Source organism: Amblyomma maculatum, chromosome 1 (assembly GCF_055883805.1).
Source record: "Amblyomma maculatum isolate TAMU_Amacu chromosome 1, ASM5588380v1, whole genome shotgun sequence".
NCBI lineage: Eukaryota > Metazoa > Arthropoda > Arachnida > Ixodida > Ixodidae > Amblyomma > Amblyomma maculatum.
This window is the reverse complement of record NC_139344.1, coordinates 376,092,925-376,115,791: the sequence shown is the minus strand read 5'-3', so window position 1 is coordinate 376,115,791 and position 22,867 is coordinate 376,092,925. Positions and strand designations below refer to the sequence as shown.

At 42.3% G+C, this 22,867-nt stretch overlaps 3 protein-coding genes across 4 annotated transcripts in view; 2 read left to right on the top strand and 1 right to left on the bottom strand.

Moving 5' to 3' along the window:
* The first annotated feature begins 125 nt into the window (after positions 1 to 125).
* LOC146208296 (mesoderm-specific transcript protein-like) lies at positions 126 to 12,277 on the top strand. Its single transcript, XM_084592598.1, has 10 exons — positions 126 to 408; positions 2,316 to 2,473; positions 4,913 to 5,049; positions 7,878 to 7,927; positions 8,038 to 8,078; positions 8,173 to 8,240; positions 8,959 to 9,060; positions 10,987 to 11,063; positions 11,155 to 11,215; positions 11,456 to 12,277. Exons 1-10 carry the CDS (start codon positions 249 to 251, stop codon positions 11,619 to 11,621), a joined length of 1,020 nt encoding a protein of 339 aa, XP_084448724.1. The 5' UTR covers positions 126 to 248; the 3' UTR covers positions 11,622 to 12,277.
* Positions 12,278 to 14,694: 2,417 nt separating this feature from the next.
* LOC146208295 (SET domain-containing protein 4) lies at positions 14,695 to 19,084 on the bottom strand. Of its 2 annotated transcripts, XM_084592524.1 has the most exons (7): positions 18,764 to 19,084; positions 17,948 to 18,074; positions 17,439 to 17,871; positions 17,137 to 17,305; positions 16,575 to 16,665; positions 16,392 to 16,475; positions 14,705 to 15,389 (listed from the first exon to the last, which is right to left on the bottom strand). In XM_084592524.1, the coding sequence occupies exons 1-7, from the start codon at positions 18,912 to 18,914 to the stop codon at positions 15,161 to 15,163; spliced, it is 1,284 nt and encodes a 427-aa protein (XP_084448650.1). In that variant the 5' UTR covers positions 18,915 to 19,084; the 3' UTR covers positions 14,705 to 15,160. The 2 variants fall into 2 exon arrangements, with proteins under 2 accessions (XP_084448651.1, XP_084448650.1); XM_084592525.1 differs by lacking the exon at positions 16,392 to 16,475 and having other exon boundaries at positions 14,695 to 15,389.
* Positions 19,085 to 19,277: 193 nt separating this feature from the next.
* Positions 19,278 to 22,867, top strand: part of LOC146208293 (Golgi-associated PDZ and coiled-coil motif-containing protein-like) — a 43,918-nt gene continuing 40,328 nt past the window's right edge. Inside the window, exon 1 of the mRNA XM_084592517.1 lies at positions 19,278 to 19,780. Coding sequence (XP_084448643.1) covers positions 19,565 to 19,780 — 216 coding nt within the window. The 5' untranslated portion in view covers positions 19,278 to 19,564. The remainder of the gene's footprint in view (positions 19,781 to 22,867) is intronic.

Sequence of the window (22,867 nt, the reverse complement as noted above, 5' to 3'; positions counted from 1 at the left end):
TCCAATAATTGCCGATTTCGATTTCGGTTTCGCGAGTGCAGTTTCTCATTAGCAGCCGTCTTGCGGCATTCTTGAGAAGCTGCAGCACACGTGCTGCCATCTGTCACTGATTGAATAAACTAGTAAGAAAAGTTACCGTGGCCCTAGTTTTGTGTATAGTGAACTATGAGCGCGCTGGCAACTTGTGAATTAAGCGTGCGAAAAGTTGTTATACTTTAATTTACCGAAGTCGCGCGCTCAGCGTTGCTATGAACACATTTTTTAGCGTTCTGATCGCTGCTTGCGCCGCAGCGTTCGCTATTTTTCACACCTATCCGTCTCCTCCGAAATCACCTCTTCTGTATCAGTGGGAAAAAGAGGACGGTGGTTCGTATTTCAAGTTCCAAGACTACGATATCTTTTTCAAAGGTAAGTTGGTTATCAAGCATGATAAACTGGTTAGCGCTGTGTTGCTAAATGCTTCAGTCTAGTTTGGCTACGGTCTTGATTGCCCCGCCAAAAGCGTGAGTGCGAATCTGATTCTGCCTTCTTGAGCTGCTTCCGAGGTATCTGCTACTATGGTATCTGTGCTGTCTTTTTCTTTTTCTCCTGAATTTATGCTCTTGACTTCAGTAGTGTAGATTTAGGAAGCTCAGTTAGTGCGACAGACTACAGCTGAGCTGAATAAGTTTGAGTTACTAGCTAACTGTTTTATTGCCGATTTCGTGATGTCCGGTTCTGTACTAACTGGCTTGTCAATAATTTGTGTTTGGACGTTTTGCTGTCGTACTGTTATAGATTAAATAGTTATTTGCTGTTCAGTTCAGTCGTGTCCGACTCTTCGTGACCCTATTGACCATGTCACGCCACGCTTTCCGGTCTCTCACTATCTTCCTAACGTCACATAACTTCATCTGCAGTGCCTCGAGGACGCCATCTAGATCTAACCATCGCGTTCGCTGCCTACCCCTTCTCCGGCTACCCTCAACCTTTCCCAACATCAAATCTTTCTCCAGCGACTCCTCTCTTCTCATCAGATGACCAAAGTAGCTGAGCTTTAACTTTAGAATTTGACCCTCCAATGAGCAGTCAGGGTTTATGGTCGACAATATTGACTTATTTGATCTTCTGGCAGTCCAAGGAACTTTCAAGAGTCTTCGCCAGCACCACAATTCAAACGCGTCAATTCTTCGGCGGTCAGCCTTTTTCACAGTCCAACTCTCGCATCCATACATCACAACTGGAAAGACCATAGCACGAGTTATACGGATCTTGGTTGGCAGACTAATGTCTCTGCTCTTTACTAGGCGGTCAAGGCTAACCATTGCTCTCTTTCCCAGAAGCAGGCGTCTCCTAATTTCATGGCTGCAGTCTCCTTCCGAGGTAATCTTGGAGCCCAAGAAGAGAAAGTCAGTCACAGCTTCCACTTCTTGTCCATTGATGCTCCAGGACTTGATAGGGCAAGACGCCATTATCTTTGTCTTTTTAATGTTCAGTTTAAGCCCAAACTTCTCACTCTCTTCTTGTACGCGCATCAGAAGTCTCTTGAGTTCCGCTTCACTTTCTGCCATTAAAGTGGTATCATCCGCATATCTAAGGTTGTTGATACGTTTTCCAGCAATCTTCACTCCATCTGAAGACTCGTCCAGACCGGCCTTCCTCATGATGCACTCTGCATACAGGTTAAATAGGCAGGGCGACAGAATGCAGCCTTGCCTCACTCCTTTCTCAATTGGAAACCAATCAGTAAGACCTTGCCCAGTTCTGACTGTGGCCTCTTGCCCTTCATACAGGTTCCTGAGGAGAGAGATGAGGTGAATTGGAACTCCCATCTCTTGGAGAGCTTGCCACAATCTGCTGTGATCTACGCAGTTAAACGCTTTCGTATAATCAATAAAGCAGAAGTAGATGGGTTTCTGGAACTCTCTTGCTTTTTCCATGATCCAGCGAAGGTTGGCAATTTGGTCTCTAGTTCCTCTGCCCTTGCGAAACCCAGCTTGCACGTCCGGAAGCTCCCGATCCACATACTGCTGCAGCCTACCTTGGAGGATTTTCAACATCACCTTGCTAGCATGCGAAATAAGCGCGATCGTGCGGTAGTTGGAACAATCTTTGGCACTGCCTTTCTTTGGAATGGGGATGTAAACTGACCTCCTCCAATCCTGTGGCCACTGCAGGGTTGTCCAAATCTTCTGACATAATGTATGCAGAATTTGCTGTTATCGCTAACCAAATACAATTTGCGGTTGTGTGCAGTGTAAAGGTTTCCTTTCTTCTTATAAGGTTTCGTTATGCATGCTTAGTACTATGTGTTTCAACTTCTCTGTTTCTTGCAGATGTTGAAGGCACTGGCGAAAACAAGGAAGTGCTTCTGTGTCTTCATGGCTTTCCAACTTCTAGCTTTGACTTTTACCTTGTAACGCCATCATTGAGGAAGATATTTGGAAGGATTGTGCTGTTTGATTTTCTGGGACTAGGCTACAGTGACAAGCCAGTATGTATATGTAATAACATCATGCAGTTGTCTTAACCTGTGAGAACTGCTTATAGTCAATAACTCCGACTGCTTTCTGGTATTGTATGATTTGCAAAAGTTGATGACAGTAGGTCATTTAGCCCTGCAGAGCAATCAAGGCAAAGGTAATGGGCGAGGCAAAGATGCCATACAAGGTTGATTACAGGTGGCAGTATGCTATAGCTCGCTTTAAAACATTGTGTTTGAATGCTGGCTCACTTCTTCTTCTTCTTCTGCCTTGATATATGGCACATACCCACGAAGGGGGATTAGCCAGGGTTCAGTGTGGACTGCCAAATGTCCTACACAAACTGAATTAGTGCATTAAAGTAATTGTCAACTAAACAAAATCATATCATTTAAGATCACAAAATTGATTGAAAGAAAAAATACGAAGCAAAGATTTGGAAGTTTGTAAATTTAGAATACAATTAGCAAAGGAATCTGTCCGTAGCTGTGATGTAGTTATGTAAGTACTGACAAATTTGAGGCAATGCAAATCCTTTCGCACTCGCACCGAAGGAAATTAGAAGCGGGACTGACAACGTAAATCCAAAGCATGCAACTGTAGTTTCTAAATGTACCCTCCCCTGATGTGAAAACCTTCGGCAAGCGAGAAGGAAGTGATCAATATTTTCAATCTCACCGCAAGCCTCACAAACGTTTGTGGCGCTGATCCCCCATCTACATAAATAAAGATTTAAGCGAGGAATCCTGCATCTCATGAGAATCATTGTTACCTCGCACTGCCGTGATTTACATGAACGAACTTTCCATGAGTATATGACATGCTCGTATTTGGCTGTAGATAGTAAAGGATCATTGCATGAAGCGGCTAAGTATTGATAACGCTGGAAACGGGACATTCCAAAAATAGCGATATTAGGGATGGTACATGAAACAGATGCATCAGAGAGCTGATTTAGCCAAGAAATCTGCCGCTTCGTTCTGGAAAATACCGCTGTGACCGGGGATCCAGATGAAGCGAAGGCCACAACACCTCTTCGTCTTTCTCTACGTGTGATGCAAAGGAAAAGTATGTGTCACGTCCCACAGGCATCTTTGTGGGCAGTGGCATTTTGCTCATGGCCACATATAAGATAGTCTTATTACCCTTCCTCATTAATTCTGTTAAACATTCACTTAATGGTCATTATAGACAGAGAAAAATATATAAGATAAGAAAAGTTTTTAATGATAAATTGGACATTTTCAATATGCAATAAACTTAGCTACTGATAGAATATAAAACAACACACACTAAGATAAGATGGAACTGCCTGCTGTCAAAAATAGTGTGGAGCTTTCCAATGCACAGCAAACATTCCAAAAATGTGTTCACCTTTAGAATTAGTCATTTGCTGCATTCACAAATATTCCAAGTTCTAACAGTGCTCTCTGTGACATTAATGATAATTATTTTACAGTTCGAATGCTTTTGGGAAGATGTAAGTCTAGGACATGCAAAGACAAATCACTTCATGATGGCTTCAGAACATAATTCAGAGCAGCCCACACATTCTTGACTCGCACAACCTGGGAGCTTATGCACAAACCATCACCTTACTTAGCTGCTGGGTTAGAGACAAAACATTTCGTGTGTATGAGCACTACATCTCAAGCTCAACACAGGATTGATTGCAGGAAAAAAATGAAGGTGAATTTTGCCTTAATGGGGCACTGAAGACAGTTGAAGTTAGCCTGTATCAATAGGCTGATGACAAAGAAACAGCATTTTCCAAAAACAAATAGGAGTATTTAGTGGCCAAAAAAGATCTAGCAACCAAATGCAGGTGTTTCCAATGTCGGCCGAATTCGCAAATCAAGTGAATGCATCCACGACAGGTTTTGCTGGAAATCTCAGAGAAGCTGCTACACCACCGTTCACTGCAAAACAGTAGCAACCAGTACTCAGTTTCAATGCCTAGTATTGATCTAGGTAGTGACAAAACTTTTTAAATATATTCTCGGCCATGGATTCATCTTTTGCTGATAAACAAACATCAACATAGCCAAAAAGAACCACTGAATCATTTTTTCTGAAAACACTAATTGGGTAACATTGTTCTCAATGTCCCTTTAGAACAAGCTAAGCATAGATGAGCGTGGAGTTTTAAGGGCTTTTTATCTACTTTAACGCCTACCGGCCTGTTGGTCATACTACAGTGCCTCATACACTCCAGTTGTTTATGCCGTTTTTTCATCCAGTCTCTGTTTGGAGTTAAAGAGCACTGTGTAAGTTATGGCATAATAAGGGCCCGGGCACGCAACTTGCAATCACATGTTCCCACGTGATTGACATGCCGCCTACTAAACCAAAGGCTAGCAGCTAAGAAAATGTCATTTTTATGTCGGTGCAAATAGGGCCACCTGCTTATGAAGCAGTAAGTGTGATTATCTTGACTCTTTTGCTTTCAGAGGTTTCACACTTACTCCATTTTTGAGCAAGCTAACATCACAGAAGCTCTAGTGAAGAAGTTGGGCTTGAGCAAGGTGCATATTTTAGCTCATGACATAGGAGACACTGTAGCACAAGAGTTGCTTGCCAGACAAGCGTAAGTTTCGTTACTGATACCATATATTATGTCTCTTATGGTCCTGTGTTCATTAAGAAAGTGCAATAAGAGGAAACATTTATTATCAAACAGGAGCCTAATTGCATTGTTTTCTGGCCTGCTGCTTAGCACTGGGGAAAGTTAATGTTTGGAAGAACATAATTCTTGTTTAATGGCGAACTATTTATGAAAAATTGATCCTGATAACTTAACAATTTCTGAAAAATGAAATTTAGATATCTGGAAAATTAGATGAGATGGAAAGAGCACAGAAGTGTGCTGCAAGATTTGTTACCGGAAACTATAAGTTTTCAATAAAGAGTGCGAAATTCAATAAGGTTTAGGGTGGAAGACTCTAACCACTTGGAGAAAAATCTGCAAGCTGCAATTCTTATACAGCATTTGTAATGATTGTACCCATATGTATGTATGCATAACTTTAATGAGATGTGACTTGATTACCAAGAGTTGCTGTCAAGCTCATTGTCTTGCGAAGCAGTGGGAAATCACAGTAAGAACACGACACAGAAGAAAGAAATGACAGGATTGCGCTTGTGTCCTTCTTTTGTGTCGTGTTGTTAGCGCAACTTGCTATGATTTGTAACATGATCAATGACCAAGACAACCTAAGCAGAACAGTGAATCTAAAGGTAATCTTGGCAGAAAACTGAATTATCGTTCAACAGTCTCAGAAAAGAACAGCAGTTTACTATAAGCAGCAAAGCATTGAAATTGTTAAGGAACAACACCTACCAGAAATTTGCATGTAATATGAAGGCAACATAACTAATAGCTGTTCGTTAACGGTAAACGACAGGATCCCTAAAAAAGGTAAATGTAGCAGGGGATGACAGGCAGTCAGTTGGACAAATGAGATTACAAACTATGAATGGGCAAGGTGGTCACAGGTGGCACAGAGCAGGATTAACTGGAGGGATGTGAATGTAAATAATCTGATGATGATAATGGTTATGTGTTGAGTTTTGCAGCCTATGCATTCTTGCACCCTCGTGAATTTTGCTCGGTGCATTGCCAGCTGATATGGTAGTCTGGTTCGTATGCAGTGATAATGGCTTGGACTGGTCAAATTGCTTGCCTTGATGATCATCAGTTCCTGCATACTGCATGTCAAGCTCCTAATATGCAATGTTTTGTTCGTTTTTTTTTTTCTTTTAATATTTCCACACTCATACAAAAATCCTAGCAAACAGCCAGACAATTTGTCTTGTTAGTATGTGCATGCAGTCGTTATCGTAACAAAAGGAACAATTCAAAAAATATATAATATAGCAAAAAAATAAAAAAGAAACAAAGTGCAGTCGTGCCTTTTTACCCCCTTTAACATGAATGGGTTGGAATTGTGGATTATTTTTCTCGGGACTAAACTTTGATATTTTATGCATATGTCATTGACGTGGAAGTTGCTGTCTGGGCAATGAACAGTTAAATGCACACAGCCCATTGGGGCCCGTGTATTTTTGCCGCATTAATATGGACCAAGATGAGGACAAAATCTCTACTGCTTCAACCAGATGTTTCTTTTTCTGCATTTTGAGTGCAGGATATGAATGAATGACAGTGTGAGAGTGAAAATGCAGTAAGTGCCGACCCATTTTTATGGTTCGATGTTTTACCCTGCAAAGGTGCCCAGTCGATGCTCCTTGTATATTTGTTGTATTGTTCGAATCGCTGTCAAGAAAAATTCCTCCGTAATTTATGGTATGTTGAAAGCTGTCTGAGCAGCTGTCAGCCAACAGAACACATATATGCATTACATGGTAGTTCATGGACATTTTGGGTGCTTCGTGCTACACTTCAAATTTTGATAGTGACTGCCACTGTAATGAACTTAGAGCTTCCAAGTTTTTGTTTAATTTGCACCTCTCTGCCTTCCACTATGTGCGTGAAAGTAGATAATAATCTAGATTTCTTTTGTTTTTCTTCACAATTTGTTAGAACAGGCAACTTGCTTTACGAGCAGTTTTGCTCGGGAAACAGAGCGTTCGTAATATTAACGGGGCACGACTGTACCAGGCTTCATGCATGGGTTGATTGTGTGTAGTAAAAGTGGGACACATTTGTCGAATCTAAAACATAGAAAAGAAAAAAGAACTTGAAGGAAATTTCCAAGGCAAGATTCAGCAAATAGAAAATGGAATCAAATGAATGGCAGCACACACTTACTACGAACCGTAAGCAAGTGTCATACATGCATTCAAATTGAATTCTGTGTGTATGTATAGCCAACATGAGAATGAATTTGAAATCATAGACAACATTATAAGCTTGTATCATCTCTGGTTACGAGCTCTAGTCTTGATATAAACCTTAGTGATGAATTTATGCTGGTCACTGATCAGATTCTTAGATTCCATACTGTCTATGTTTGTGATTAGAGTTTCATTAAAACATAAAGTGGTACTAATTGGCATGTTCTGATGCAATAGCATCGCTTCAAGAGACAAGAAAGTATAAGGGCTAGTGTTGGTCCTTCCATTCGGTCCCTTCAGCATCAAGCATATTAAAGAAAACCTCAGCCTATTTCTAGCACTGTGTAATTCAAAGAAATTTTTCGTCCTCTTTGGGTTGAAGTAACCATATCTCAGCCATACTTTAAATGTTATCCTAAATTAGGGAGCTAGGATTTGATTGTTGGCTATTTTTGGCACCTCTTAGGCACCAAAATTTGTGTTTGTGTGCATTAGTGTGTTGCATGTTTTGGACATGCACCTTTTGCTTATGGATCTGTGGCCTTTCATTGTGAACGTTTTGCCAAAAATACAACTTGAGTTGACATGTGCCTTTTCTGCGGTGGCTTTTCGTTTTAGTGAAGGTGTCCTGCCCTTTGAGGTTGCGACTGTTTGCATGCTAAATGGTGGTATGTATCTGATCTTCCTGCATGTTGCATCATTATCCGTTTGTGCGTCATTATGGTTTTACATGCCTGAACTAGCATGTTTCTGTCATGTGCCTTGTTTTTCTGCACAGGCATATTACCTCAGCACCATCATCCAAGATGGTCCCAGAAGGTAATGTCTAGTGTCCGTATGTGTTGTTACGCCAGGTAAAGAGGGTGTGAGTGAAACAGCATTTGGCAGTTCATTTTCCATTTGTGTCTTTCAGATTTTGAGATTGCCCATCATTGGCGTCATAGCATCCAGGTTCATGAACCACTTGGTTTTCAGAATTGCGTAAGCTTTCCTTTTTTCTCTCTCTGTCATTATAATCGGCCATCATATTGATGTCAAGAAAATGTATAAGTTATAAAATTCAACTTATATATATGGAGGCCTCTCTTATGATCAAATTCTTAGTTTCTTTTTACAGTTAAGCCTAGCCATGCTATTTTAGTGATTATTAGAGGCCATGAAAGTACTGTTTTATACCAGAATAGCAGCTCCTTAGCATCTGCCAGGCTTGAAAACATGTTTGTTTGGTTTGTTTATTTAACATCTCAAAGTGACTGAGGCTATGGGGAGCCTCGGCACCTCGCTTATTGCCTTCGTCAAAAAGTGGTCACTGCCGCAGGGTTCGAACTCATCTCTTTGAAATCAGCAGCTGAATGCCCTAATCACAGAGCCATCGCAGAGAGTCTAAAGATGTGTTCGGTTAATATGTCTGATTAGCATGGTTGGGATAGTTTCTGGCATAATGATAAGAAATCTTAAGGTAAACTTATATTATAGCGGGCTTGCTCAGTAGTTCATGACATTCATAAATTTTGGCCATTTTATTTTCTTATGCTGTAACTAACCATATTTATGCACAGCCTAAAAATGCATCTTACATAGTGAAATGAGTGATTCCAGCCTGGTGAAATTAAACTTTCTGCTTGATTTCAGCTGGTTCATTCCAGCTCTGTTATGCTGCGTATTAAACAAATATAATTAGCTCCACCCTTTTCAACAGGCTTGCTGATGTGTTTGGCCCCAACACCAAACCAACGGTGGCAGACATCCACAACTACTGGCATTTAGCCCGGCTTAAAGATGGCTACAGAGTATTTGGCTTGTAAGTACCCGTATAATTGTTTTACATCTGTTATTAAGTTTGTGGCATTTTTTAGTTAAACGCAATATACAGCCTTACGTAGGCTTCAGGGAGTAAAACATGGTAAAAAGCAAATTGCTCACAAGAAGTACAATTCATAAAAGCAAGTGCCTGGTACATGGGTAACTACACTGGTGGCATGGTTGGCATTTCTTGCCTAGTTTAGAGCCAGGGTCTAACTTTAGTTGCATGCTGTGCCGACGTTTGACCATTCCACCAACATCATAACGTGCCTACCACTATTTCTTCACAAACACAAGACTTCTGTGTGTGTGGTAACGAGGAGTTTTCACTTTGACAGATTGGGCGATCTGTCAGATCTTCATGTGCACACTTTCGCATTGCGGGTATAGTTTGGCTGTTGTGGTTGTAACGTTTCAGTATTTTTGTCTCTTTTAAGGTTGGCTTTCAGTGTCCAGATTTAATTGTTATAACCAGTAAAGCACTATGACAGCATTGTTATAATTGGTTCATTTTATCATAGGAAACATAGCAAAGCTGACAGTACCATAGTAATGTATTGTTCTATCAGATGTTTTTTCTAGCCGGTATTATAAATGGGTTTGACTGTACGGAGTTCTAAGGGGAAACTAATATAATTTCAAGCAGGAACTACATCCTATGGTGTTGGAAAAGAGGGCATGTATTGGCTTCGTAGCTTCCATTTCGTGGCCAGAAAAAGTTGTTGCGCAGTATAGCTGTGTCAGTGGCATGCGCCACAGAGAAGAGCAGCTTTTATCTTCACAAATCTAATTAAGCATGCACATACACATGCACATATAAACATGTATATATAAACATGCACATGCAAATGTCGTACTGGCTTGAAAATTTGATCTTCAGTTAACCTTCGTCTGGCTTTTGGCTGCACGTCACTCCAAAGCCACTGAATATGGCACAACAGGACGAGGTTAAGCTTTGGAGTTTTGAAAAACTACAGAAGAAAGAAATCTGTCCTTCGGTGATTCCCATAGCTTAACGGTTTGAAAATTGTTCTGCCTCGTTAATGCTGCTCAACCCGAGGAGCTGCAACAATTGCCGGACATTGCCGTCTGAGCGTGCGGTTGCAAGACCGCTTCTGTGACCTTTAAAGATGCCAACCGACCGTGTAGGGAAGGGGTGGGAAATAACGTTTTGTTTAGGCTGCGCGACATGGGCAAAGCAAATGCTGTGCTCGGCGTGGCCACTAGCACTACCTTGATAAATCCTTGAATGGTGCCAGACTGGCAACAATATTCCCCAGCATTGTTTATTAAGTGTTTAGATGCCTAGTTTTGAGAGGAGAGCTGAGAACTACAATTAACCTTTCTTTAGATTTTTCAGTCGGGAGCACAGGTGTAAGCACTTTGGACCACTAAAGTGCAATGAGGCAGAACCCTTTATAAAAGCACAGTGGTTGTTGATGGTGGCACCACCTCTGACGTCACTGACCACGGCACCACTTTCGTAACAGTGACCTCCTCACGCTTCAGACCACTTGTCGCGCCACCTGTTGCGCTGTGGTGGTACTACTAACTGCAGTCATGAGATTAATTTTGATTACATCACGTGATTACCTGATTGTGAATTATTAATCATTTTTCTAATTAATTTGTTGAGTTCAATTAATTTTAATTTCACTTCATTTTGATTAACTTTTAATTAGCTTGTTGATCTGTATTGGTGTTCGATTGGTTACTGGTGATTATTGGTTTATGATGATGTCAGTGTGGTGGGTGATGACATTTGATTGACAGGTTGGGTGAGACTTTCTGCGGACAGATGGGCACACACACGCACATTTATGAGCCTATTAAGGCGAAAGTCTTGATATCCTTGAGCCAAAGGCAAAAATCCTTATGTTGGATCGACTTGATGTTGTCTATTACTTCCATTTCCAATCACTAGGCTGTTGTCCTACATTGATGAGAGGTTTGAAAATGAAGAAAGATGGGTCAGAGCACTCCAAAAATCAGCTTCAAAAGGTAATTCATAAAGGACCATTGTGTCGACTTCCCAATTGTCATTTCAAGTGGTTTCAAGTCCCCCTTTTTTTTTTCCCCTCTCCACTTTAAGTGCACATGATTTATGGTCCAGCTGACCCAGTCAACCGGCCACCATTCCAAGAGCATTACAGGTGAGATTTTTTTTCCTTCAGTTTATCTCGACTTATCACGACCGGTTGCAGTTTACTGCAGGGCTTTCTGCAAGTGTCTCCTTAAGCAATTAAGGTGCGGAATGCTCGTCATACCTTGATGGACCCCTAGCTGATTTTCGTTTCAAAGAGCGAGCGGGTGTGCATGTAAGCAAGGTTGCAGAAAATGCTTTTTTTTTTTTATTTAGTTTAAAATTCTGTGACCTTTCTGTCTCTCCTCAGGAAGCTGGTTCCAGGCTCTAGCATCCACATACTCCATGAACACATTGGCCATTATGTGCACCTTGAGGCTCCCAAGGAAGTAGTTGCAGCCTACTTGCCATTCCTGGAAGCCCATGGGGTCAAGACGAAGACCATATCTGTGGCACTTCCGGACAGGCTCTTGTAAAAGTTTTCCTATTAGTGGAGCACGAGAAGCACTCGCGTGGTAATTTGCTTTTTCACAGCAGAACTTCTGCATTGGCATTCTTTTTTATTCACTTATTCAAAAGATAGCAGTGCGGATGTTGTTTACCTGAATCTCACATTTGTGCCTTTAAAAAGAATGCTCTGTGATATTGTCTCCACTGTGCCTAGGCTGTCCACAGTGCTCGATCATTTAGTGTGCAAGGCTTTACTCCGAACAAAAGCGAGTCATCTGCATGTGACTACGGAAGGACAGGACTTTGCAACTTTAGACGAATGCTTCCGTTTCTGTTTGCATTTTTGACAAATATGTGACTGGTGTCGATCACATGGCTTGGTATGAAAGCTGCATTACAAAAAATAATGTACGCAGGAGTGCATGTCATACACTACCCTCTTGATACAAAATGAATTTTTACGCAGTCATGTCACATTACTTCGCTCATCTCGTATGTCTTTTCGAACATTCCATGGGATCAGAGTGGATGTATTGTTGCTGCTGCAATGTGAGAGTTTCATGATTACAAGGTCACAGTGCACACTTGCTCATGTATGAAAGGCAATGTATGCAAATAAGCTTTTGCACTTGTCCTTATGTTTGCGATAATGTGTGCTCGAATAAAAAAAAAAATGAACTTATTTGCAATGGCTCGGCTTCATTGCATTGCCATAACTGACCTCCTAGGTATGGTTACAGGTTATAAATGTGCACATCGATTAAAGGCTCGATTACGACATGAAATGCCGTCTCTTAGCTGTTGTCATGCTGGCAGCACAATAAAAATAAAAGACCAGCAATAAATAAATGCCTGAAAGCTTTACAAAAACCATTATATTGATAGTATGTAATTGGGACAGAGTTTGAATTGAACACTTTCAATTGAAAGCCCTTTTTTTTTTTCTTCTTCTTTCAAGACACTACCACAACCATTCTGTACACTCAAACTTATATTTTCTTCTATCATCTTACGGTGGATGCAAATGCCCCGCCAGGGTGGTGCGGTGGTTATGGCGCTCGACTACTGTGCCCAAGAAAGCGGGATCGAATCCCGGCCTCAGCGGCTGCGTTTCGATAAAGGCGAAACAGAGCGGCGTCCGTGTGCTATGCGATGTCAGTGCACGTTAAAGAACCCCAGGTGGTCGAAATTCCCGGAGTCCTCCACTACGGCATCTCTCATAGCCTGAGTCGCTTTGGGACGTTAAACCCCAAAAGCCAAACCAAACCAAATGAACGGCGAGGTCTGTATCCAGCGAGCAAAAGAAAAGTATTTTATGTGAGAAAACCTCATTCAGCCCTATCTTTGTAACAACGAAGAAAGCTCAAGGAGTGCATTATGCAGTTAGGGTGGTCCCTGTATCACCTTACATGCATTAATGCAAATACTAACAGGGGTGGAAGTGCTGCTCCATGTGCTCTATTCTGCTCCAAACTGCTTTCCCTGCTCCATCGTGCTCCAAAATGCAATACTGCTCCAAACTGGCTGCCTCGATGTTCTGCCATCAAATTTAGCAGAACACAGGAACAATGTCACAGCACCGGTGAAAATGATATAATGCATCTTTCGCTGGGCTTAATGCAAATAAATATTTTGTAAGGGAAGGAAGCATAAAGTATAAAATATTTATTCGCAAGTAAATTTAGTATGAGCCACAGATGACTGAAGGGAATTGTGAAAAAAAAAATGCACTGTGCATGGGACATAGCACCTCTCAGCCTTTGGAATCATCAGAGAAGAGAGCAGCAAGCGAAGCAGATAGCGCTACTACTGTGAGCCATTAGGAAACTTGTCCGACTGCAAAAACTGTGCGAGTTATTCTAATGACTATACTGTGAGAACAAGCAGGCACTTCACCATTAAGCCTCTTTGTCAGTGACAAACTTGTCAGGCCTATGGCAGACAGAATCATACTTGAAGAATCATGTGTTAGTATGGCAAAGGTGTCAATGACTAGAAAGTTTCTCAGGTGTGTTGGAAAGCCATACAGGGCCTATCGCCAAGATGTTAAAAATGAGCCCCAGCATTGCTCAAGCAAAGAATAATAAACTATCAGCAGGAGGAAGTGAAGTGAAAATGCTGAAGGATGAAAAGGCTACCTGCCCTTCAATGCCATCTATATTTCCTGAATGCACTACTGACCAATGCTCGGGAATTTATCAGTATAGGCATAGGATCAAAAAACATATACACAAGGTAGAGACTAGAAATGTGCCCGTTGACCTGAGCTCCAAATTAGTATCGCTTTTAGAGCGTATCGAAGTGGTAGACTCGACATTTCAGTCTGTAAAGTCAAAATAGGCAAATGTTTTAGGTCAGACTAGGTGTTCGGTTATGAAATGCACCAGCAAGCTTTCCTTTTGCTGATAGTCTGTTCCAAGTTGTTGGCCATTTGTCTTGTCAAGTGGTAGGTGCGAAGTTGGAAAGTCATAGACCTTGCATAAAAAAGGAATCAAGATTGAAGATTTTGCATTTCAGAAAAAGAAAACTGCAATTATCAGAGGCATTTTACCCTAGAAACCTGCTCCAAAACGCTTGTTTCATTGCTCCAAAGCTGCTCCAAAATGCTCAAGCCTGCTTCCATCCCCGATACTAATTGCATATCATAGCTACTTTGCACGAGTTGTGACTTCCCACATCCCTGTATGCTTCTGCAGCTAAGCATTATGATCAGCTTCATTGCAAGAAACGGACAACGAACCTCTGATCAAAGACGTGCCCCTTCTGGACTTAACTTTTCTAAAAAGAATTCTAACGGCTATAAACAAGCCTCTTTTAATTTTCTGGAGCCCAAGGCACTAAAACAGGCGTAAGATTCTCACAGTAAAAGCAAGTTCTCGCAGTGTTACCGACAGCAGAAAAATCCTTGTTGCTTGCAAATTTATGGATTTTCAACCACAATCCGTGACCTGCGACTACATTGGTTATCTACTACAGGCAGTCAGCTGGAAAAAAATGTTAACATTGCAGTGTAAACCTTTTAAAAAATGACCACACACTGTCATTTCACAAAAGTCGAATGCTGTTTGGTTAGACAACATAATTGTTCAGCTTGATGCCAAGGTATTAGCAGGGATATCCTAAACTTGAAAGAGGAAAGTATATCACTGTATCTTGCTGGTACTCACTTGCAGAGTAGAAACTTGAAGACCAACAAAAGGCCATAAATTAAATTCAGGACAATACAACAATGGGAAGAAAAGCAATACAGGTAAAGTCAAGTGGTGGAAAGATGGCAGAATGAGCGAGAGAACAAACAGAACTAATAATATACTAACTGAAATCAAGAGAAAGAAATGGACAGGAAATGAAATGCAGAGAGGCCATAACTGACCGCAAGTTTGGCCAATGGACTGGATCCAAAGAGAAGACTAATGCAGTGGGGGCAGCATAGACCCAGGTGGGTGAATAAGACAAGGAAATTTTGCCAAGACAGGGTACCTGGGCTAGCAGAAAACACGTCTAATTGGAGATTACTGAGAAACGTCTACCCTTCTTTATTTACATTCTATCCAGTTGTATGGATTCAAGCATGGGAAAGAGTCTTTCTTGTGTAGATGTAAAGATGCCTTTTAAGAATCTTTGTCTCTTCTTTGATAAAAGCTGCCACTGTTTGTGAGCACCAGTCTTTTCCTTCGGGCAGTGGAGTGCTGTAGTCCAACAGCATGATTTGTATCAAAGCAACCACCAACCGGCCTTGCTGTTGATTGAGCTCCTGTTCACCGCACCGGAAAAGCAAACTGTTCCACTCTGACCTGGAAGAGGCAATAATTATGACAGGAACTGGTGAGCTTTTTTTCATAGCATGCTTTCACTATGACCACAAATAGGTTCCACGCGGACTTCAAGTACACCCTATGGCAAAGTGAAATGCAGAGACTGCACAAAGCTGTACCGTTAGGCATTGCTTTGCCAATAAAATAGTTAGTTCAGTACTAACAGGACCTGAAAAAAAAAATGGTGCGTACCTAACAGATGCGAGGCTGCTTTGAGCGTTGTTAAAAATATGATGGTCAAAACCTATTCAGGGCTAGTGTGCTCTGTCGGCAATGAAAGCAAAAGCATCAATGCGTGGTTTAATCATAATACAGTAAAATACCACTTGAACGAATGTCGCTTAAACGAAGTATTCAGTTGTACGAACTTTATTAAATTTTCCCGCCGAAGCTCCATTGAACGCTATGCAAACGCCCTTCATTTTAACGAAATTCAATTGTTGCTTATTCAGTTCTACGAACATTTTCTATAACGTCATCCTGTGTTTCCCACGTCATACTGAGTATTTCAACCAGAACAACGTGCACTTTTTACTGAATATTTTGAGAAACATATTTTATTAACGCGTGACAAAAGCTGGCCGTCATTTAGCTCTAAGCTTAACTGGCTATCTAAGCAAGCTTGTATCCAGCAGAATCACAGCTAGCTTTGCATGCTTAATTAGATCCACAGTCATGGCCACCCATAGCCCCAACTTCAGCCCTACAAAGCTTCTTAGCTCCAAGACAGGCGGACGTATACATGCTGGTTAATTGTGATCTGCGGAAGGAATGATCTGTTTGGAGGAAATGAATTGCTGCCCAGCAGAACGCTGTGCCGGACGGGGTTCATGGGAGCTTGCACACAGTGACTGAGGCCAAGACCACTGCAGTCATAAGTTCAAAAGTGCTGCAAAATTTCAGTTCAGCAAACTTTCACTTTACCAAACATTTTCCTAAGGCCCCTTGAAGTTCGTTCAAGTGAAGTTTCACTGTACACACCTTGATTCCTCGGGATGAGACAAGACCTGCATGACAATTTTCCCATTCCATGTCAATCCGTCCGTAGTGAACCCGCAAGTATCACTGGAATCGAATCGATGTATGTATGTGTAGGTAGTTCAGTATAATCACTATTCAAAATGGACTTTGCATGCCAGTAATAAGAAATATCAAAACTGATACCTTATAATATCTTTTTCCTCCAGAAATGAGAGCTTTGTGGCAAAGTAAAGGACCGTGTCGTTCTGCTGCGAGTTTAGCTTGTACAGGTGCCCTACAAAGCAAACAGTTAAAGAAATTACAGGTATAGCACAGTGTGCTTAGATCTATCCCATTGTCTTGTCGCACTGCCATATCTGGGTATCTGCCAAATCCTGGATCGATACCATAGGCTTTAGCCAACCACAAAAAGCAAATGCAGGACCTGGTATCACTGAAGTCATTGGTAATTTAGGCGCAAAACTGGGTGCACAATCATTATATAATACCGGCACAGATGGCTGACACTTTCACACACAAATGATTTTAGGTGAAAGTGGACTTGACCTATCATGTGTTTTTAGCTTTCTAAAAGAAGCAAATGTTTTAAAGAAACTATAGAATAAATAGTACACAACACTTACAAGCTTGTGCTTGGCGCATGGATAGCCTGATCTGCTTATGTGTCATTAAACCCAGCACAACACATAAATGGTCTTTGCCACAATATAACTTATAAGAACAAGGCTTTTAACCTGTAGCTTACCCTTTGTAATAGCAACCACATCATTTGGATTATCTGCAAGTACAAAGCCATACTCCAGAAGCAACTTCTTGTTGTCATGCGAGCCGTAGCTAATAAACACTTGATCATTTGGCTCATAGTTATTGTTTGTAACTATTTCAAAATAGGAGCCCTCCACGGTGGTTTCCACCTGCAACAAAGTGAGCTAAAAGTTATGATAGAAGCACATACGCAGTCCCCTTGATTACCACGCCAATATGAGGTCTCGGGAATTAAATATAGTACAGGTAAAGAGTACAGCAATACATTCAATGATGACTTACATCGGCCTTCCAGTGGTGATTCAGGCAGTCTAGAAATGGAGCAAGGGCACAGTAATCATCATCCCAGAATGAGTGGTCAGTCCTGTGCTTGCTGAAGATGCAACGTGTGTTGACTGCAGTCCATGCCCAAACAAAGAGGTGCCATGTAAAGTTCTCAGAAAGATTAAGAAGTGCTGAATCGTCTAGTAAGGCTCGCTTTAACAGAATCTGCAACCTTACGAAGGTTCTCCGTATCCTAGAAACTTGGGCTTCTGCCTTCCTGCACATGGTCTCTGGCAGTCTGGCAAGCAGCTTGCTTCCAAGGAATACAGGTGTTGTATAAGAAACCGGCAAGCTGTCTATGAAGAAACGCCACTCCGAATCAAGGCCACGGAGCTTTTCATTAATGAGAAAGAGCGTTAACACCTCAATTGCAGTGAGTTGCCTGTGATGTCTGAAATAGTAAAATGAATTTCTCTCAATCAACAGTCATTAAGAGCTATGATCAGAAGGGCAAGGTTGTCACTAACCTCACGAGGAAACCATGCAAACTGCTTGAGAGGGCAGTTGTGGTAGTTATAAGTAGGCAAGTTGGCACTCTTAGAAACGTTTCCCCAGCAGTCACCTTCTGCAGTGTCGCAAGCCCCCTTCCGGTTTCTACAAACAACAGAAACATGAAAAATAAAAACAAACTGCATGCAGATACAGCTTCAACCAGAACAGCAGCTTTGGAAGCATATACTGCCAGCAGTTTCATTTTAGCGGTTGGTTTCCAAAGCAGCTGCCCATCACAAATATCATTCCACTGGTAGACTGAAGTCACTGACTTAATTTGGGGAAGAATTCTTCCCATGCTCAAATGCACAGTTTTAAATTCTAGGCCCTATTTTTGTAATGCCAAATCATTTATTTTAGCTAGCTGCCCAATGTGGGAGCAAGCCTTAGCTTTGACATTGAGGCCAAAAAGTAAAGTGTCTAATTTTTAGGTAGGTATAAACTGTCAGGCTATGAAGTAGATTTTAAAATATTCATAATGTGTTCATAGAGCTTATAATTGGCCTCCCTTAACTTGCAAGTTACCCAAGATATCAGCAATAGATTAACGCTTTCCCCCATTTCCTCTGCTAGGGCAGCATGACGCTGTCTCTGTGAGCCATATTGTATAAACTGCCAGGCTATGAAATGGGTTTTAACTGATTCGTAATTTGTTCCTAGGGCTTACAATAACTAGGAAGTTTATAAATAATGGGCGAGATCAAGCGGTGATTAGCCGGTGAAGCGTCCCCTATTTTCACTCACTCCTGCTCTTCTGCCTCGGCATGTCGGCAGCACTAAAAAATCCTCACCCGTGAATTCTCTCACACATAGCTGTACGTGCAGCTCGAATCCATTTGCGATCATCCACTCCAAAAGATCCACGCTCACATCTTCAGCGCACGGCGGATGTCGAGATCTCCGTCTCGCTTTCTTTCTGTGATTGCGTCCCTTCTTCGACATCGCACACCTCGCGCGCCTAAAAGTTATCTCAAATCAATAAAGTCCACGCTGTTATATAGCGCTACACTTGTTTAAAGAAACATGACGCACGAGCGAGACTTCAACACACACCACGGCCCCCATGGGTACATTGCCATGCCGCGCGACGCTGTCTGCCTGTCAGCCATGCTGTCAGCCGACCACTCTGGGTCGGTTTCGGTTTTCAAACAAGTCGCCTCTTAACAAAAACAAATGTGAAAAAAAGCAAATATTGATGCTTTCAACAGATTCAGCAGTAATTTTTAATGGTTATCTTTTAGTTAATATGGGAAATAAATGTTTTCTTTGTGGTTTCGAAGCCAAGCCAAGCCAAGTTTTTTCTGTTCTCTGCTCGCGTGGGAGGAGCGAGCGAACGACAGAGCTCGCGCACATCGGTGATGACTCGCAATCGTCGCGTTTTCCAATTGTTTTGAGTGGCAGTTCACCGGTTCAGCCTCCGCGGGCATGTTTCGTGTTCTTGAATCTGTGACGTGCGCGCAGGGCCCTGTGTGCCTGCATCACGACCGCCCCTGACGGTACATACTTGAGTGAAACGCGCATGCACTTTCCTTCGCGCCTCGCGAATCGAACGTACCGCCGAACCGAACACTGCACTTCGACGTTCACTCATCATGGCTACGTCCACCGTGGCCATGAAATGGCTGGAACTTCTGGAGAAGGAGTTCGACAGGGCTTACCTGGACTTGGACATTCTCTTGGGCGAAGTGGACGAAGAGCAATGCGACATCACGTACGAAGCTCGACGCAGGATGTCGGCCCTGAGCAGCGCTTTCGCCCAGCTGTGCCACAAGGCCCAGACGGTGTTCGAAACCAACGAGAAACTGGAGGTCAGTGCACACCGCCCTTTGTGTTTCACCTAAATGCAGGAACGAGATCGCCTGGTCGCCGATGTGTGCAACATAAGTCTGTTAAATGACTCGTCAGTAGTTTGTTGACCCACAGTGTATTTACCGCCTACACGATTGCGAAGAAGCGACATACACTTAGCAGTGAGCGCAGCCTTCATCAGTACCGCGTTGTGGCGCCCATTGCTTTCAGATCGCAGCAAATCAGTAGAAATTTGCGCTGTGACATATCGACAGGCAACTGTGACATATGCAGTACCTCGAGCGGGTAATTTCTTTTTTTTTTTTTTCATTTGGCCCGAATTCGTCTTCAGGAGGATAGAATCTCCTACATAGAGTTAAACATATTGTGCCCATTAGGATCCACAAGGCAAGCACACTGGGAAAACGACGATTCATGCTTCGTTCAAATGAGCGCATAGCACGAAAGTTACAGAGGCACATTATGAACGGATATCTTTTCAGCGCCGCGGGCACTGTAGTACTACTGAGTGGCGTCGTATTGAGCGCAGCAGCTTGCCGGCATGCCGGCGTTTTTATGAACAGCGCCGCTGCAGTTGCAACATGTGTTAGTTAAATGTACTTCCGATATAAACATTGTGCCACTTGCGTTCAATCTGCCGCTCTAAATTTGTACTCCTCTTACGTTCTCTCTTGCGTTTTTTTTTTTTACTCTCTCTCTCTCTCTCTCTCTCTCTCTCTCTCTCTCTCTCTCTCTCTCTGGGAAACCACGATGAGTACGTTTCGCCCAATCCAAATGCGAGCCAATTTGGTTTGGCGTCAGTCTCTTCTTCTAATAGCCTCATTTACGTTTGTCGTTATCAGTCACAATCATATAAATTCTCGCAAAATTTTAAAAGCTTGTACCCTTGACTATTCTTCCGTTCCCATTAATTGTAAATAGTGGGATTTAATGTCCCGAAGCAACGCATGGTCTAATAGGGTCGCCTGAGTGTAGGGCGCTGAATTTTTTTAAACCACCTGCGGTATGCGATGGTCACTTCGTCAGTCTTGAAATACCGCCAGATGTATATCCTGTGTCTGGTACGTTTGACCTGCCTGGAGCTATTACCTCTGCTTCAGCAGAGTTATAATGCAACTCGCCTACGCGTTTGCATCTTAGCAAATAGCAGGTGGCTTTTGCATATTTGTTGCCCCACCCCCTTTCGTTGATCGCACTTCCTGTTCAGGAGCATCATTACCTGGCTGATTAAAATTGTTAGTTGAAGGTATTAGGGAACTCAGGTGACACAGAATAGAAACTAATGTGAGCAGATATTAAAGCAAAAATTATATTGATGCCTTCCTCCAGACATTTCAATAGAGCCAACATTCAAAAGGCACTCGTGTGCTGTGCATTATCATCGCACATAACATGGCGAAAATCGCGGGGGAAAATTGTAACTAGTCGAAGTATTTTTGAAATACCGCGAAACGTATGCGAGTGCGAATTGGGAGTGCGACCCATAGAAACACGTAAACACAACATACCGGACATTTTACTCGGTTCAGGAGCGTTGAATCCTTCTCATTTTTGGTGAACGTCTTGTATCACGCCCCGACGTCATGTTGCATGGCACACTACATTCCCTTGCAAGTACTGCAAGTCTGACGACTTGTGGGACCGTTCACAGCACGATAAACTGACCGCGCACAGTTGCAGACGGCAATGCACCGCCGGCGCTGTCGCTAGCAGACGCTCCGGAGCTAGAGGCGACCGCGGTGGGTATCGCCAGCTGTGCTGTCGTCTGCTGCAATGCGAGTCTCTCGTACGGCGTTTTACAACTGTCTTTTAAATGCAATTCTGTCTAGGATATATCAGTTGAGGGACAGCATTATCAAGCTAATTTACTCCATGCGGCAGCATATCAGACTGTAAACAAAACTACGTGTTTCGCTACATGAGCATTTTGGGGGTGTCGGATTCACAATATAGGTTATTCGGGGAGTTTTAAAAGTACACCGCCTCCGCAATGACGCAGCATACTTCTTCAAAGCGCTGGCCAATGTTTAACGACCGGCCACCACTTCTGGTGGTTGCGGTAAGTTACGTTTACTTCTGTTTTTATGGGTCGCCCTCCCAACTTGCACCCCCATACGTTTCGTGGTGTTTTAAAAATGCTTCGCCTCGGTCATGAGATGTCATACTTTCACGATCCGTTTTAGGATGTTCACGGCTACTCTGCACCGAATAAGGACACCATAAGTGTCTCGCGAAATTAAAAAACTGCTTAGAAATATTTCGGTTCTATGTATTCCTATGGGCGCTAACCCTATTTTTCACCCCCAGTCGGCTGCGACGGGCTTATGGAACAATTGCGATTTCCACCAGGCGTCTTGGACTGGTGCAATGATTGGTCAAAAAGCAACATAATTAACCATGATTGGTCAAAAGTAATGCTTTATCAACCATAGCTTGGTAGGGGTAAGCACTAGGAAAATAAGATTTCATTGAGATAAGAAATGGTCTTCTGCCACATAAAGCATCATAATTAATGACCAACATGGCGCTCAAAAGGTACTGATCGAATTTCTCTGCAAATCCATTGATAACTCTGCAACAACAATTTACAGTAAGCTGTTGCTAGTATATGGGGTGTCACATTGAATTGCAGTAGTGCATGTCGATGGCTTGACAGTCATCAGAGCAATGACTGCACAGGTATGGCTACAGGCCTGAGTCTTCTAACGATTGAAGGAAAAATAAATTTGTGCTCCCTCTGCCCTGCGGCTCTTGATAAGTTAGAGAATGCAAATCGGGAACTGCATGCTATGCACATGAGTTTTAAAAAATTGACCAAATGGAATTGCCAGTGGCGCCAAAGCCCACATACAAACCCGACCTTCCACTGTCTGGACAGATGAAGGCCCATCTGCATGGGAAAGAGCTTCTAGATTATGAGTTCATTGCATATACAGGAGTGGTGTGATGATATACCTCGAAATGCTTACAATCATGCATTTGCATCGTGGTAACAAAGATGGCAACAGTGCCAGTGAATCAAGTGGATCTAATATTAGTGGCGTTTCTTCAAAATACCAAAGCAGTAATGCTTTACATACAAAATT

What these genes read in the sequence shown, in the direction of transcription:
- LOC146208295 (XM_084592524.1), bottom strand. Translation starts at nt 18,914, where the DNA reads ATGTCGAAGAAGGGACGCAATCACAGAAAGAAAGCGAGACGGAGATCT. An exon ending in ATCACCACTGGAAGGCCGAT is followed by an intron (nt 17,306 to 17,438) that starts GTAAGTCATCAT and finishes ACTTTGTTGCAG; the next exon opens with GTGGAAACCACCGTGGAGGG. An exon ending in TGTGGTTGCTATTACAAAGG is followed by an intron (nt 16,666 to 17,136) that starts GTAAGCTACAGG and finishes TTTGCTTTGTAG; the next exon opens with GGCACCTGTACAAGCTAAAC.
- LOC146208296 (XM_084592598.1), top strand. Translation starts at nt 249, where the DNA reads ATGAACACATTTTTTAGCGTTCTGATCGCTGCTTGCGCCGCAGCGTTC. An exon ending in CTACGATATCTTTTTCAAAG is followed by an intron (nt 409 to 2,315) that starts GTAAGTTGGTTA and finishes TGTTTCTTGCAG; the next exon opens with ATGTTGAAGGCACTGGCGAA. An exon ending in ATCCAAGATGGTCCCAGAAG is followed by an intron (nt 8,079 to 8,172) that starts GTAATGTCTAGT and finishes TGTGTCTTTCAG; the next exon opens with ATTTTGAGATTGCCCATCAT.